The sequence below is a fragment of the Carettochelys insculpta genome, chromosome 25 (assembly GCF_033958435.1).
Source record: "Carettochelys insculpta isolate YL-2023 chromosome 25, ASM3395843v1, whole genome shotgun sequence".
Taxonomy (NCBI): domain Eukaryota; kingdom Metazoa; phylum Chordata; order Testudines; family Carettochelyidae; genus Carettochelys; species Carettochelys insculpta.
In genome coordinates, this window is record NC_134161.1 from 8,249,419 (window position 1) to 8,267,241 (window position 17,823).

A 17,823-nucleotide genomic window follows, 5' to 3' on the forward strand; every position below is an offset into this window, starting at 1 on the left:
CTAAATTCATCACGGAAAAACCCAGCTGAGTGCTTTCAATGGGAACCGTGAAGGCCAGCAGATCCAGACAGATGGCAGGATGCCGAGATTGGAAGACAAATGTACAAGTGTTCCCAGGATCTGTGCTGGTTCCTCCATCCTGTCAAGGCTTGGACTGTATAGAGGTTGGAAACAGTAATAGCCACTTCCTGGTGATTCACAGCCGAAGCACTGGTCTAGCTGGACAGGTTACCCATGGCCAGCATAAACCAGGTGCAATCTTATTACTGAAGGCTTTTCCTCCATAATTCTTCAGTTGCACAGGAGGAACCATGCTACAATGTTGTTTTCCCCAAGCCAGTAATAACTTGGTTCTTTTAATAGCCTAGGTGGACTCCCCATATGTACTCATGTTCTGGCAGCGTGCTAAAGATGTGCCCCAAGGTTAGAGACAATATCCAACCTGATTACAAAATGAAACTGTGTAGTCACAGGCTCCCCTGCCGTGGGTGGAGTTGTATTGTCAACAGGGCTTTAATGGGTTTCAAAATTAGGTTGCAGTTTCTGAAGCACATCTCTGTGAACCATTGAACAGTGCAGTCAGCCACTCTTTGCACTGAGATTTGGAGCCAGGGAACCCTTCTGTGCCTATTTTAAACACAAATCTCTAGAATGGTGTTTACATGGTGTCTGATCTCAGTGGAGTTTGCAGCTCACTGTGGGATCCTCGGCCTTTCTGACTGGGAGAAAAGCTTCTCTCGGAACAGCATTTTGCTGTCAAACATCCCAGGAGGACAGACCACCTCTCTGGAGTCACAACAGGGCACATTTTGATCCAGAAGGAATAAAATATGTCAGTGTGAGCCGGTGGGGTCCCCACCCAGTTCCCAACACAAGTTATAATCATAGCATCAACAAATGAACCCCCCAGGAGTCTGGTTATAGTAACAACAACACAACATGCACCCTGATTTCAGCCTTCTCCCCCAGTTTGGCCACTCCTTTGGTTCCTCCCCTTAGAGCCCATCTACCCCAGCTTCTAGATCCCTCTCCCACAGGGCTGTTCTCAATTCCAGGAGGAGCTTAGGGAAAATCACACTAGCTGTAGAAATAGTTAATTTGCAGCCCCATCTAGAATCCCAAGCTCCTGCTTAACAGCTGGATCAGAAAGAGAATCCAGTCACCTTGTTACACTTGACAAAGGTTCAGTTTGCACGAGTTCCCTCTTGCAGCAAAGGTATCTGGCCATGCCTTGAAGGGCCACAATTTGTGGGAGGAGGAACGTGCGCTCAGAAACTAGTTTTCTTCACAGGAACAAGACACCCTGTAGCCTGACAACTCATGTCCAGGCCCATTTCTAAGCGTGCTGGCTGTGGAACCAAGGGGATTTCTCCCCCTACCAGGAAATAGGGGATGAGAAAAAATATGTGGGCTTGGGTGTGGAGAGAAAGAGAGATGTAGTAGTTCAGTCTCTGATGAGATAAGCCTGATGACAACCACTTTGCTGAGTCACAGGCAAGGTGCTCAGATAACTCCTCACCTGTGCTGCCAGCGAGTTCTGTCCAACCCTAGCACTGATCCTACCTGGGAAGTGAAATATGTGCCACTCTGGAGACAGGAGCCATCATCATTTCAATGACACTCTACAGCGAGGTTGACTTAATAAGCGCTATGCATTCTCTGTTGATTTCAGCTCTACCCCTGTGAGCTCAATGGCACACATGGCACTTTCTAAACCCCAGGGTTCAACTTCATACTTGAACTGGACCCTGCACCAGGGCTTTATACAGCTCTTTCTCTTTGTATTGGCCAGCTTGGCCTGGTGAGTGTTGCATTTGCAGTTGATTTCCCCAAACAGGGAGACCATGGTGGAAGTTGCTGGAGTTCCCCTGATTACCCATGGAGTCCATGCAAATGTCACATTCCTGGTATGAAACTGCCAAGGGGCCCAGAGCCACTTAAATGCTGTACGAATCTTTTTCAAGTCTTGTCACAAAAAGCTCCAACCTGGTGGCTCCCGATTCTTGCAGCAAACATTTCACACAACTCTGAAATGAGCTCTTTGATGTTACCAGCAGAGAGTTTCCTGATTAGAAATTCTGCCTCTGAGACAGTTAGAGATGTAATACTTTTCTCTTCCCCCTCCTATGTATGGTATTTCCTATAACGTGAACATGTTTGGCCCGGTTGTTTCTTGTACTTGTAGATTGACACCATATGAGTGGTATAGCCCCCACCCCTGCTCGCAAGGGAGATGCAATCTCCTAGTGAACCAGTACTCTCTTGGCAACAGCCTGTGGTTTCCAGTTGGGGGCTTCATGCAGCAAGGATCCACAATTGCCCCTCGAGCTCTGTCCACACGGTGCGTCAGTGGAGTCTGGTAAGGAAACATGTCCATCATAAACATAAACAGCCTCCAGTCACGATTCAGGGTGGTAGCATGCCATTGCTATAAGCTGTAATGATGTGGAGCTTTAGGGTAAAAAACACCGTGGTATCATTTGTAGAAGGGCATGTTGGCCAAGAGCAGATGAGTCTTGGAGCTCCAGTTCAGGATATCCAGAATGCTCCCTAAGAAACTCATGACCAACCCCAAGCATAGAACTGCTAGCCAAATCCATTGGGCTGGGTTCCAAATCCATTTCCTTTTGTTCGTAGGCTTCATATGAAGAACGTTTAGGTGTTCAGGGGACATTGTGCATGTTTGGCCTATCCCTTGGCCTTTACTAGGAGCAGCAGTTCCATAGCACCTCTGAGCATTTGTCCTATCACTCCAAGAGGGGGATGGAGATTGAGATCAGGTTGAATCTAGGGGGAATATCAGTTCACCTTTTCTTCATCCTCCCTTCCCCAGGTGGGCGTTCACCTTGATCATCATCTCTTCCTACACGGCCAACCTGGCAGCCTTCCTGACAGTGCAGCGGATGGATGTGCCCATAGAATCGGTGGATGACCTGGCTGACCAGACAGCTATTGAGTACGGCACCATTCATGGAGGTTCCAGCATGACCTTCTTCCAGGTGAACCCCATTCTCTTGCTACCAGGGAGGGGGAGGTGGGAGGGTGGGCGGGTGTTACTAGAATTGGATGTTTCCCGAGTAACACGTGTTGTCCTCTGGTGCGTCCAATTCTAGTCTCAGATTTGAGTAGGGACGAATTCTAGGACAGCCGAGAGCAAGCAGCCGTAATAGTTTAGGCCCATTTCATTGTCACTGATACCACAACAAGGTTATCTATATGGTCTCATTTATGTGCACAATGTCCCATAGACCTGTACAAAGTCAAGGCACCTTGCCTCGTAGACTGATTACGTAGCAAAAAATATTAGTAGAGTGGGATTAAGATGGGAAGAGAGGGGAATCTGAGCTTGAGAGGGCTATTTACAAAGGCATTTCTATTTTTTTCTTGGTTTCATTTACAGTGGGCCAAATTCTCAGTGCCATAATTCAGATTGTATTCTCAGCCTAACTTCCTGCTGAGTGACAAGACTAAATCTAAGGGGATTGGTCTTAGGTTTAGCCATAAAGGCCTAGATAAGAACATAAGACTGGCCTTAGGCTCATCTAGCCCAGTATTCTGTTTTCTGACAGTGGCCAATGCCAGGTGCCCCAGAAGGAATGAACAGAACAGGGAACTAACAAGTGATCCATTTTGTGTTGCCCATTCTCATCTTGTGACAAACAGAGGCTAGAGACACCATTCCAGCCCAGCCTGGCTAATAGCCATTGATGGACCTAACCTCCATGTATTTATCTAGCTTTTTAAAAATCCTGTTATAGTCTTGGTTATCACAGCATCCTCTGGCAAGGAATTCCGCAGGTTGTCTGAAGAAATACTTTCTTTTATTTATTTTAAATCTGCTTCCTTTTGGTGACCCCTACTTACTATTTTATGGGAAGGCGTAAATAACTCTTCTTTATTCACCTTTTCCACATCAGTCATGATTTTATAGCCCTCTGTTATATCACCCCTTAGTCATCTCTTTTCTCAACTGCATCCCAGTCTTATTAATCTCTCCTCATAGGGCAGCCGTTCCAAACCCTTAGTCATGTTTGTTGCCCTTTTCTGAATCTTTTCCAATGCCAATGTGTTTTTTTTTTTGTTTGTTTGTTAATGAGATAGCCACGTTTGCACCCAGTTTTTAACAGATGAGCATACCATGGATTTATCTCAAGGGTTGTGTCTTATTCTCTGTCCGTTTCTAAATGATTCCCAATATTCTGTTTGCTTTTTTGGTGCTTTTGAGGATCTGGGCTAAGTTGCTCAGGGGCAGGAAGTGGGAGTAGATTGTGCCAGACTTGAGATAAGGGAGGGAAGGCTAAGAGATGGAATTTGAAGGAGGCATTTTCTCAGTGGAAACACTCATTGGAACTTAAATGGCTAGGTTGATAGTGGGGGAGAGGGGAGATGACAGACTGGGCAAGGTGGGGGTGCCGAGAGGCTCCATGCTCCCAGAAGAGTCATGGAAGAGGCAGAGCTGGGGCAGTGCCACCTGGAGTATGCCATGTTCCCTCTCTCTTATTGATGGGATAACTCTTCAGGTCTGCCAGGCGCAACTGCCCAGCTTTGCGTATTCAGAAAATCATTTGTGCAAAGAACACCGGAGAGTGGGAAGTAAACTTCATAGCCATATGCTTCCAGCTAAGTATTTTGAGACAACTTTTCATGTGTGTGTGTGCATTGTTGGGCAGTCCTAATTTCTGCACATGCACACCTTGCACTATACCAGATGTCTCTGCTGATGCAAATCAGGGTTGGTGCATGTGTTAAGAGTCTGCTCACATGCCACTCAGGCACATGCAAAGGTTTTCACGCCATTTAGCCCATTGATGACTTCTGTACATTTGTCTGTTCTGTCCAGAGCGGGAATCAAGGAGTTACTGTCTTGCCCAGTGCTTTGAACACACAAAAAGCTGTGCAAGGATTATTTATTTATTAAATGCTGAAATACCAAGAGGAGAGCATTTTTCTCACTTTATTTTCAGTTTGAATTGCGGCAGGAAGCCCAAGAAATCTCGTGAGTGAGTCTGGTCTTTCTAGCCCAATTTTGCAGACTCAAGAGGTTTGGAAAAGGGCCGCTTAAGCAGAAAGCCGCGTCTAACACTAATTGAACAGAGCGTGAGTGAACAAAAGACTGTGCTTAATGCATTTACTTAGTCCCGCTCTCTTCAGGGACACTGCAAGTTACAAATCATGGGCTGGGGCCTCTATTGCAACTTACATTGTCCTTTACATCAACCTAAACTGGGTAAAAAGTATATCTGAATGTGACATTTTCCACACACACACCCTCTTTTGCAGTCACTTTGCATTGGTGTGAGTGATTGCACAAGAAGCAGGGCAAGAGAGCCCATTGTACTGACACCATCATGACCTGACTTTGAAATACTAGATCTGAATGCATTTTAATCGTAATTTAATTTCCGAATCTATATTGCTGGTTAAATTTTTGCATTTCACTCAGCTCAGGCAGTAAAGATTAATTTAGTTAGTTTCACTTTTGTTTCAAACAGAGATGATGGGAACCAATGCCCTGGATTCCAACAGCCATAAACTCTCAGGGTATTATCAGACTGTATATTATTAGTGGTTCCAGAATTGGGCCTGGTCCACAGTTCAGAGGGCTACACCCAAACCCCAAATCCCAACCATTCCTAGGCTCCAAGAGAGTTTGGGTCTGGGCCCAAACTTTGTGGCTGAGGGTTTTGGGGCATTTACACTTGTTTTCATTCTCATGCCCTAGCTCAGTGGTGCAACGTTTGGGTTGCAATAGCTGTGTTGGAGAGTTGGTTGATTTAAAAGCAAACCAGCCAAATGGAAACATTTTCCCTTTGACTGTTCCTCAAATGCCATTGTGGAAACTTATTTTTCATGTTTTATCACTTTAAAAAAAGTTTTTAAGACGGGAGCATCAAAGGAGCCAAAGGGAATTGGGCACCTGACGTCCTTAAGCTCCTTACAAAAATCTCAGCCTTCTATTTCAATACATTGTAATATGGGACCTAACCTATCAGGTGGGACTCCCTGCAACAGCTCCTCTTTCTTCCTCTTTCTTGCAGAATTCTCGTTACCAGACTTACCAGAGAATGTGGAATTACATGTACTCCAAGCAGCCAAGCGTGTTCGTGAAAAGCACAGAGGAAGGGATCGCGAGGGTGCTGAATTCCAACTATGCTTTCTTGCTGGAGTCCACCATGAACGAGTATTACCGTCAACGCAATTGCAACCTCACGCAGGTCGGGGGCCTTCTGGACACCAAGGGCTACGGGATTGGCATGCCAGTCGGTAGGCAGTGAAGAAAAATTATAGCTATTCTCAGCTCTCTGCAGAGGATCAGAGCGCTTAAAAGGCTGAAAAAGCTTTAAGAGCATTGATGCTTTTCACAGCTCTGCCATGTGTTGCTTTTATTTCAAAAAGACATCATCCAGAGGGAAAAAATCAAACTTACTTTAATAGTTCAGCTGTGTCCCATTAGATTATAGAAAATGAATGATTTTTAAAATATGCCATTATTGTTGCTGTATTTTTGCTAGTTGTTTGCTGCTTTGCCCTTCACACAACACAAAGTGAAACTAGATGTGTTAAACCAAAACAAAGCAACAGAAATGCGTACGTTTCACTTCCTGCTTCTAGCCCCAGTGCACAGCTGTAAAATAACAGTGCCAAGAACTCCAGTGATTTTATCACAAGTCTGGTGTTTTCCTGAAAGCCTCAGCTTCTGGAATGAAAATGTCCTTAGGCCTCATGGTAAAAGAGAAAAACCTGAAATGAAGCCTGAAATGTGAACCTTAAAAGTTCCAGCTCCTGCTGATAAAGAAAGTGGACTCCACATTTATCTATAAAGATCTCTCCATTCTTAGGCTAATGTCATGGCTTGGGGGAAGAGGGCGCTTGCTTCATAATTTTGAATACTTGGAGTTAGCAATATTAGAATCATAGAATGCTCGGACTGGAAGGGACCTTGAGAGGTCATCGAGTCCAATCCCCTGCCCTCATGGCAGGACCAAGTACCGTCTAGATCATCCCCAATAGACAAAAGCAATGGGGGGGCCTGTGTCACCTTATAGACTAACAGAAATGTATGAACATAAGCTTTCGTGGGCAAAGACCCACTTCATCAGATGCAAGTAGTAGAAATTTGCCCACGAAAGTAGCATCATTACTAGCTTCCTTTCCGATTCTCCTAACCTTTACAGAGTGTTGTCTTTGGATTGTTGCTATTGTAGATGAAGGTTTAAAGTCTAACATATCTTGACATTTCTATTAGGTTTCACTTAAAAAAAAACACCTTTCATTTGCAAAGCCTAAATTCCAGGGTTTAAACTAGCGAGATGCAACCCGTGAAACAGGAGAATTGCCGCAGATAAAGCATATTCTGCTGCTTCTTACACTGGTGGAATTGCAGTGAGTTACTCTGAATTTATGCTGCCTTAGCACAATCTGTCTTACCTTCTGGATCTTTGATAGTGGAGAGGGCAGAGAGAGTTTGTGGCTGGCTTCCAATGAGCATTTGGGTTTGCCTGGTCGATAGATTAATTGCATAGACAGAAAGCAGATACCTTGCTTCTCCCCTGTAAGAGGATGGCCAGAACAGAGCTACAGCTCCAAGCGTATGGATGAGGGCTGAACTGGATGGTTCAAGGGAATGGGAAGGAGAATGTGAATGGTTCAAGGGAATGGGAAGGAGAAGTGCAGCTGCCCATTTGAATCCTGCCCAGCAGGATTCAAGTCTCTCCCTTGCGCTGGCTGTAGGGAGGTTTGTGGGAGACCTCTCTTGTCTCCACCTGGTCTACAGTGTAGAAATGATCACCCACTGCTGCCTGGCACTGATACATTAGCAGTCTCAACAGTGAAGGTTGAATGGGCCACTAGGACTGAACTCCCTTTGCTTCTTCCTCCCCATTTGGCTGCTTGCAGTGGGGAGGAGGAGAAGTATATCTCCAGTTCAGTCACATTGACAGGGCATTGTGTGTGATGGGATGTGAGGGATGGGGAAGCTACCTAAACTGTATCTTCATCCCCACCCACTTGGTGTTGCAGGCTCCATCTTCCGAGATGAGTTTGACCTGGCAATTCTCCAGCTCCAAGAGAACAACCGCTTGGAAATCCTGAAGCGAAAGTGGTGGGAAGGGGGAAAATGTCCCAAAGAGGAAGACCACCGAGCCAAAGGTACACTGTGATTTGTCCACGCTGCAGGTGGCTCCTGCCCAGGGCAGAGTCTGTTAATAAGGACAGATAGCAGTCACATTCTTTTAGACACTAGCTGGATGAGCTCATGAACCATCATACTCGCTGGAGGTTTGGTTTGGGCAGGAGATTCTGACCTGTGATTTCTTCCTTAACAATGCAAGGAGAAAACCATACAGCTCTGCTGAGCCTCACACTGCATGTTTTTGCCTGGGGCAAAGAGAGTAGCAACAACCAAATGACAAATATTGGAAGCGTATGGAAGCTAAATTAGCTTCTAATGAATGTTCTCAGCATTACATGGGGAAGTAGATGGCTGAAAGGATCACATCCAAATCCTGGGCTCTTTTAAGAGAAAATGGAATTTCATCACAGAACCTTTGGTAGCTGGAGCTAATTTAAAGCTCCTTTAGAATAGGAAAAGGAGGAACAGGGACTTTATTAATAAGGTTTTAAAATGGAAGAGCAAATCCGTTGGGTAAAGGGATGCAAATTGGCATAAGGCTGTTGGCCCATTCTTAGGGACAGTTGCCAGCTGACAGCAAGTGCTATCTTTTTGGCAGTTGCTCTAACTTAAGCAAGCTATTTTTTTTCCTTTGAGGCTAAAAGGTTCCATGGCTAAGAGAGAACACCCTTTTGACCCTTCTGAACTTGGTGACAAAGAGCCAAGCAAGCCTACGGTTGCTATGTTATTCTCCTGGCAGATCTGTCATGGGGTTTGGTTGGTTTGTTTATAAACCAGATGGTATGAACCACGCACTGGCTTTGTCTGCCATGGAAACTTCCTCCATACGCTGCTTCGCTTCCAAAAGCATTGCTGTGTACTTCAGATCATAGGGAAGAACGCTGGTTGCCAGAAATGCCAGAGGTCCAGCCTCTGGAATTGGATCCCAGACTTCCTGGATCAAGGTTTTTAGGTCAGCCCAGAGGAAGGATGATCCACAGAGTATTAGCTTGGGATCTGGGTGTGAGTCCCTGATCCACCAGATTTCCCCTGAGATCTTGGACAAATCACTTAAATCACAGAGTTCTAGGGCTGGAAGGGACCTCAGGAGTCACCTAGTCCAGCCCCCAGCACTAAGTCTAAGTAGGCTAAGTCTACGCTGGCGTTCTACTGCTCTGTAACTTTCTGGCCCCTGACAGTGAAACCCTCTCCCCCGAGCTCAGTGAATTACAGTGCTGAATAGCTCCAGTGTGAACCAGGCTGCAGCGCTGGAGCTGTGCTGCCAGCACTTCTGGTTGCTCCCCTTGTGGAGGTGGCGTACCTAGAGTGCTGCAAGTGCTCTCTCGCAGTGCTCCTGCGTGGCTGTACTTTGAGTTCAAAGCACTGTCGTGCCTGTGCTTTCAACTTAAGTGTAGACAAAGCCCTTCTGTGAAACAGGAATACCAGCACTTCCGCTCTCACAGGGAGGTTCTAGGAATCAGTAGGTTACAGAGTACGGTTTTGTCTACATGACGCTGGAAGATCGACATGCTCAGGGTTCAATTTTGCATGTCTGGTAGGGACATGTGAAATTGACCTATCGGGGCAGTATCTTCAGTGAGCACACTCAGGTAAGTCGATGGCAGATACATTGATTCTAGTTATGCAATTGCTATAGCTAGAATTGCGTATCTGCAGTCGACTTCCTTTGTCAAGTGTAGACGTAATCGTGGGCTATATTGGAAAAAATGTTAGTCTCTTTAGGGCATTGGGAAAATATGCACCCTGCCCTGGATTCCACACTCACCCCAAAGCACAGGGATGTTTAGTGGTAGGGTTTCTGTTCACACCTGTTAACTCCAGAATGTAAAACAAGTTTACGGGAGCAGGGGGATGTCTAGAAATGGTGCTTCTGGTTTGAGCTGTTTTGTTCCATTGCAAATGGCCCCCAGTTGTAAGCAAAACAGCCTCAGCACAAGTTGCTTGAATTCTTTACAGGTCGCTTTTAAAATCACACAATGATCCCTATTTCCAGCCATCCGGCGCCAGTTCCAGGCCCCTCTCACTGGGAGTATTGGATTATAGGAGAGTCTCTGAGTGCCTTGTTGGACAGCAACAGCCACCCCAGTGACTTGTGAGAGCACTAATTGCTTAATCTTGACGTCCCAAAGGCACAGCCAAGCTTCAAAGGGATGAACATCGACTTTTAAATTATTGAATGCATTACCTTCCAAGGGGGGCAGAGCAAGGAAGGGGGGAAGCAGCTTTTTGCTCAGCAAGCACTGGAAAGCGTAAACTCCAGACAAACCCTGAAGGGCACAACCGGAAAGAGGGGCCATTTCTGGGAAAGGTGGAGCTGGGTTTCTGAGAGGCAGGACTCCTGGGCTGTGTTCCTGGCTCTGCCACTTGTTCAGTGTATGCCATCAAGCAAGTCACCTCCCTATTGCATATCTCAGTTTCCCCATGTGCGGAACTGGGATTGTAATAAGCAACTCACCAGGGCAGCATGGAGTTAAAGAAAGGCTTTTGGGAGGATTACTGCTTGACAAGAAAACCCAGCAATATTCTAACACGGTCTTCAGAGGAAGACTGAGTCAGGCCTGGGGGTGAGGGTAGGCAAGTCCCTGAGCTGACTGTGGGGAGCAGAGGGGAGAGGGGAATATTAGCTGATGGCAGGCTGTGAGGATGGGAGGTTAAGGCAGGCTCTGGGTTGTGAGTTTGGTGGGGGAGGGGGAATTTGAGCTGGGCCCAGTCTGTGATTATAGGGTACATTTTATACCTTGTAATTGCTGTCTTAGCGCGATCCTCTCTCCCTGTGAAGGTCTGATTTACTGGGTGACGATAGCCTGAGAGGGCTGCCAAACGCATGATGGAGAACAGGGGAGAAATGTTCCCCTGTGAGTGTTAAAACAAAGCAGGTCAGCGATTTACAAGGGTTGCGGGGAGGTTTTGATTTCGAAAAGTCACAGGGAGATTAGGTCAGTAAATCACTGATTCTCTCACTTTGATTTAACTTTCGAGAGGGGAGAGGAAGATTTTACAGGTGTCCTGGCTGAATAATGGCCACAAGCTGTCACTTCAGTGCAAAGTGCTGCATGCTGCTTTGTAATCAATTCAGTCAACCATCCAGTCTGCCCACAGCCCCAGAACTCATGGTACTGAAAAAGAAGTCATTTCTGGGACCCTGAAAGCTGAGCTACAGGCTATAGCTCCCTGAACTGTACCTGGGGCCCAGCTCACTCTGACCTCTTGGCCTCATCCTGCAGCTGCTGCAACAAGGACGGGAGAAGAGAAGGCAGGGAGTGATGTTTCCATCCAATTTGTCCATGGGGAGGGGTCAGAGTGCCTCCGAGGCTGAGAAGCTGGTTAGCTTCCTGGGACTGCACAGATTTACAAGAGGAGATGGAGCCCCACTGGACTTCAATGGAACTAGGTTGATCTATTTCCGCTGGGGGCCTGGTCCATGGATGCTACCGGAGTTAGACCAGTTTATACCACTTAAGGATCTGGCCCATTGATTTCAGTAGTTCTAGGCCAGTTTACTTCAGCTCAGAATCCAGCCCATTGATTTCAGTAGGTCTAGGCCCGTTTACATCATCTGGGGACCTGGCCTATTGCCATCAAGGAAGCTAGCTGGATTTACTCCAGTTGGAGAACTGGCTCACTGAGTTTAGGGGTGATCAGCCAGTTCATTCGTACAGGAGATATGGCCCTTGGAGCCAAACTTGCCCCTGCTGTCAGTGGAAAGTCAGTATTCCAGAGTCCAATCTTGCTTACATCAGTGTTAATGCAGAGCAATTGATTGCCAATGGATTGCTCTACTTTGCTCCAGGGTAACTGAGCTGCAGGGAATGTGGCCCCTTGATACTAAAAAGTTTAAAAGAGATGTCATTGGCCTTTTCTTGGCATGGTTTTGACAACAGTGTGGGTTCCCCTCAAGTCGTGGGGCTGAGAGCCATTTCACAGATGAGGAAATGCACTTTTGATGCATTAGTTCTATGCACGGTCTTAATGACTGTGCCTCTAGAGAAAACCAGGAAGCACCTGGGTTCTGGTTCCATCAGTGACCTAATGTGTGACCACCTGCTCCTTGTGCCTCTTTTGGCTGTCCTGTCTATTTAGATTCTACAACACCTAAATCAATGGGGCCCTGATCTCAGTTGCGTCCTTTAGATATAAATAGTAATCATTTCCCATCAGCACGTGCAGGAAGGAATTCCTCTTGACCCTGCCCCTCCTAATGCTCTTGTTTCCATCTCTTTCTTCTCCTTGCTTTGTCAATGGTGCTTTCTCATTTTACTGACTTTGTAGTGACAACAGCTGAGTAAATAATTTCTAGGACATAATTTATCTGATTGATCTTTCATCCTTTTCCTGCTTTCAGTTCATCTGCAGACTGCTTTGCACTTCTCTCAGAGGTATTTGTTGTTTGAAATTTATTTGCTAAATCATAATTCCGAGGAACAGTTCTTCAGTCACAAGCTGATCATTGCACATAATTGTGTATTTACCATTCAAGCTGTGCACGTTAATGTTGGATAGCAAAGGGCCTGTAGTATTGGTTTTTTTTTTCCCTGAGTGGATGGAGCTCAAAGATGATTAGATGATGAGAAGGGTCAAGGTTACTATGTGGTTCCAAGCACAATATTTGTCGTCTCTTCCATTCCACTTTGTTTTTTTCCTTTGCTTTATTTCAGGTCTGGGAATGGAGAATATTGGCGGAATCTTTGTGGTTCTCATATGTGGCTTAGTCGTAGCAATTTTTATGGCAATGCTGGAATTTTTGTGGAGCCTACGGCACTCTGAACACACAGAGGTAGGCTCAGATCTGTCACTGATGTTACAGGGAGTATATACATTAATGTTAGAGAGGTACGTATCGAGGTATGAACGTTGCAGGCAGTGAGGGCTAAAACACGTGAAAATTTGTGGAACAGAGTATGTAAAATTTCCAGTGCACTCAGACAAGTGTAGAACTTACAAATATCTGATGCGCCGTTTGTAACATCCAGATGATACACAAATTCTAGTTGTGCTTGTTGGGGATCTAGAACATATGGAAATGCCAAATGCAGATGGTGGAGGTCTAGAACACAACAATTTCTGTCTAGAGCATATAAGGACCCGACATGAACTTCAGGATCTAGAACACATGCATGCCTTTGCTGTGGGCATTTCAGTCGGTGGAATTTAGAACTGGTAGCAGTGGTAGATGCTGCTTATGAGAACAGCTGAAGATCTCAAGTGCTAGTTATGGCAGCCAGAACAGTTCAGCATCAGGGTTCAGAAGAGGTACAGATGTTGGGATCTGAGTACTACGTTGGCAATTGACCTTGTGCCTGTGTGTATGCTTTCCAGGTGTCCGTCTGCCAGGAGATGGTAACAGAGCTGCGCAGTATCATCCTCTGCAGAGACAGTTTTCACCCTCGACGAAGGCGAGGGGGAATGATACGGACTCAGCCCGTTATCACTGAGGAACGCCGACCACGCAGCACAACCACGCTCAGCAATGGGAAGCTGTGTGGCGGCGGTGAGCCAGACCCACTGGCACAAAGACTTGCACAAGAAGCTGCCCTGGTGGCCCGAGGCTGCACACACATCCGGGTGTGCCCAGAGTGTCGGAGGTTCCAGGGCCTCCGGGTGCGGCCAGCTCCAGGGTCACCTGCGCGAAGTGAAGAGAGCTTGGAATGGGAGAAAACTACCAACAGCAGCGAACCTGAGTAGAGTTGGAGCAGGGATGGGCAAAGAAACTCATGTTCCATTTTACAGAACATGGACTTGTACAATGCCAGACTTGTTTTTAAATTAAAAGCAGTTATCCAGCTCCTCGGGAGCAAGAGAAACCTTCAGGCTGAGAACCAGGCCCCATCAGAGATGTTTGGTACCTCTCCTATCTAAGGGGACATTAGTTCCACCTGGATTCTGAACTGCAAGTGGCAGATTCTCTGACTGGACTTTTTCTCCAGCACCTTCCACCCCAATGTGAAAAATCTGGGTTTGTGGTGGGGACAACACACAGAAAGGGTGATTCATGTATCAGAAGTGCCCCAACTTAGGGACAAGAGTCACTGTCAGAACTACCCCATCATAGGGCAGGAGAAACGGACACTAGCACCATCAGTCCTGATCTCACAGACTCAGTAGGTATTTTTATGTGCTTGGGTGGGGGGAGGGGAAGGGAGGAATAATCTATTTTAGTTTATTTTTGGTACATCAGGACCTGGAGTCTCCAGCACACCAGATTTCAGGTACTGAACTCTCCTTCCTTTGCAGCAGCATGGAAGGGAAAGGACAGAGATGGCTCCCAGATGGAAGCAGTGGATAAAATAAAAGTCAAGGAGTTATCAAAAAATAAAAATTAAAAATGCCAAAAACCAACCAACACACACAGTGAATTCAAAGAGGCCTTGAAACACCTGGAATTTCAGGGGTTCTGTGTCTTTTTTTGTTTGTTTGTTTGTTTGTTTTTCTGGTGGGCTGGGTGAGAGTGTATGGTGAGTCCGAAGCATTCAGGAAGGTGTAAGTGGCAGAAGATGCTGTTGTATTCCACATGCTCTCTTAAGAATGCTGCCTTTTCCCTCCATCAGAGGGTGGTTGCACTTCGTACACGTTGTCACAGATGCTCATAGTTTTATCACATTTCCCCATGAACTCTTACTACCATCTCCAGGTTCAGTTGCTGGGCATGTGACCCAGAGGGCCTCTTGTCTCAGAGGACTGCCTTGCGGCCAAATGTCCTGGAATGAAGGACCTCAGCCAGGGAGCTCAGATTCTATGGGAGAATCACTCCAGGATTGCAGTGAGAACATCCTTCCTTTGCTAGCAGCAGCAGGTTGCCCTCTGCCTGGTACAAATGTGGGGTTTACTTTGAAGAGTTTAATTTTCTGATAGAAAAACAAAATTCTATGCAATTTCTGATTGTAAAATAAAAGGGGGGGGGGAAATTATGAGGAATGGTGAGAAACACAAACCTTGAGAAAAGGCATATCCTGTTGTTGAATTCTTTTCTCTCTTTGTTTTTGACCTTCTGAAAATAAAAGTTCTCCTTCTTTGATTATGATTCCCCCCTGTCCCTAAACACGCTTTTAAAACTTTGAGGCAGTTTGAGTCCCATCATTCATAGCCTGGTTACAGCACAACAGTGCCCCCAGGGGATCTTCGGAGTACTTCCAGCCTGCCTGGTCTTCCCTGCAGTACGTTGCTGCTTTGGCTTCTGCAAACTTCTGGCTACGTGCACAATATATAACACCTCCACTGCTGTTGTCTGTAATTATTATGGGGAAAACACATGAAAAAAGCTGGGCAGGACACATTGTAATTTTAGAAAAAACAAGACAATCCCCTTGGCCCTGTGCTGCAGTGAGAGCAGAGCAATGTAAGCCCCTGGCTCTTTTAAACCGGATTGCTGGAAACAGGATTCCAGCATGGTTTTCCTGGACACAGGAGTCTCTGTAGCAGATCTGACCAATGGTCCAATAACCTGCAACCAGATACTTCACAGGAACTTATAAAGAAACCCAGAGCAAGATGAGCCCAGTGACAGCCACTGGAGGAAACAAAACGCAGTCAAGTAGCACTTTGAAGACTAGCAAAATAATTTATTAGGTGAGCTTTCGTGGGACAGACCCACTTCTTCAGACCACTGGAGGTTGTCACATAGCAGTTCGTTTTGGGAGCACTCAGAACATAGACGATAAAAAGAGGGAACAGTCCCTGCTTTCAGCGAAGGTCCCTGGCCTGGGTTATGCAGGAGGTGGGAACTAGATGATCTCAGATTCTGATGGGACCACTATGAGTCTGTAGAGAGGTCACATTCAAACAGACCAAGCAAACAGGGTTGGAAGGGGAGAGACAAGATGAAGCACAGAATGTGCATGGGAGATTTTGGCCAATTTCTGACAACACAATGTTCTACTAAGAGGGCCAACTTCTCAGCTACTGCAAATGAGAATATTATACATTACCATCACTAGAGTGCCACAGATTTATGCTGTGATTCTGGCCAGTAATGCTTTTGGAGTTCGTGGCTGAAAGCAGGAAGGGAGAATCAGTTCAAGTCTGCCCTGGACTTCAAACACACCAAAAGCTGGCCAGGGCCAGCTGGTGGCTAACCTGTGACATCAGTCTTCCAGAGAAAAGTGCAGTGGCTATGCTGAGTGGCCCAGGCAGGGTGCCGCAGGCCTGGGGATGGCGTGGGACAGGCAGACACATAGGAGCTGGGTTGGAAAGTTATCACAGGCAGAATAACATGGAGGGGAGGTTCAGAGCGACTTGGAAGAGACCAGACAGATATGGAGTAACCTGCCCTTAGGGGAAGCTTTATCTTAGCCCTGTCAGACATTGTTGGCATCTGGCCTGAGATGGGATGATGAGGTTGACGCCTGCTTAAATTTTCTCTGGAAGTATTTTGCTTGGGGCAGGGGGTGGGGCGGGGGAAGGAAACCGCCCTTTCCTGGTCAGGGAAGCAATGCACTTATAAACCTGGCCAGAGCCAGTGTTCCTTTGAGCCAAATGTGGACAGGGCCTAGCAGTACAGCTCAGTGTGTGCAGAGCAGGCCAGTCCCTCCCCATTCCTATATTCATGAAGCTGCATTTTGTGTGGTCTTACACCAGCTGCGGGTTTGTCTCAACAGCTGAGTGGTTCCCCCACCTTCCTTGTGGCAAGGGCAGCTAGCACTTGGCAGGTGCTAATCATTCAACTCAGCGAGGTGTGCTTCGTTCAAGAGGGTCCAGGTTCACACCCACCCTGCCCGATAACAGCTACAAAGGCATTACAATTCATAGCCCCTATGGGGGAGGGCCTTCAACTAGGAAATAATTGAAATTCTTTTCCTCGGGGGGGGGGGGTAACTTCTAGGTACTTGGTGTGGCAGCCTAGCCTCTTGAAGCAGTGGCTAGACCAGAGCAGCAGTAAGAAGCCTGGTGGCGTGGTGGATAAATGAGCACCATCACCTTGCTCAAATGAACTAATGTTTGATTCCTGGGTCAGAGCTCCCCGCTGCCCCCAAAAATCACTGTAGCTACAGTGTTCTCATGTGGACCATCTAATTTTACATAAATCGTGGCCCAGCTCCTCAAAGACATTGCAACAGCTGCCATCCCTTGCCTGACTACTGTGGAGGATCTGCATTTTAGCAGCTAGGTAGCCGCTTGCTTTCTTGGGCCTCCACTGGTGAAAGGTGGTGCTGAGGCATGAAAGCCAATTGTGTTTGATCACGGAGGGAGGTGGGCGCTTGCCAGTTTAATGGCGAATAATACCACATATGCCCTCATGCATGTATTTGCCAGCATAGCGGCAACATCTGCCATCATCTTATGCTTGTTTAAAGGCCAACATATGCTAACAAGCACTTGGCACGCCTCATGAAAAGACACTCACCTTTGAAACTGTATGTGCAGCTGAACAAAGACAAGGCCCCCCGCCCCCCCATACATCATTTATCACAGCTAGGCCCCGCCCCCCCGGGGCCCAGTGAATAAAGATGGTGCGGGCCAGTGCCCAGTGTTTGGTTTTTGTTTTTTTTTTCCTTTGGGGGGTCTGCTGAGGGATTCATCACACAACCCAGGGTGCTTCAGAAAAATAATGCAGATAGGCTCATCAGTGGCCCTTTTAGGCTTTTTCTTTGGTCAGTTTCGCATGCCCTTGCTGTATTCTAGTGCAGTATATAACTTGACCCACGGTTGGGCCCGGGGGGGGGGGCGGGCAATGTTTTGTTTGAGCAGTTTGTACCATA

At 46.7% G+C, this 17,823-nt stretch overlaps 1 protein-coding gene across 1 annotated transcript in view; it reads left to right on the plus strand.

The window, feature by feature from the left end:
* GRIK4 (glutamate ionotropic receptor kainate type subunit 4) overlaps positions 1-14,190 on the plus strand; it is a 307,225-nt gene extending 293,035 nt beyond the window's left edge. The window contains exons 15-20 of the mRNA XM_074977213.1: positions 2,186-2,359; positions 2,834-2,999; positions 6,039-6,264; positions 8,020-8,148; positions 12,787-12,905; positions 13,448-14,190. Of these exons, the coding sequence (XP_074833314.1) occupies positions 2,186-2,359; positions 2,834-2,999; positions 6,039-6,264; positions 8,020-8,148; positions 12,787-12,905; positions 13,448-13,813 (1,180 nt within the window). The 3' untranslated portion in view covers positions 13,814-14,190. The remainder of the gene's footprint in view (positions 1-2,185; positions 2,360-2,833; positions 3,000-6,038; positions 6,265-8,019; positions 8,149-12,786; positions 12,906-13,447) is intronic.
* Positions 14,191-17,823: the final 3,633 nt, after the last annotated feature.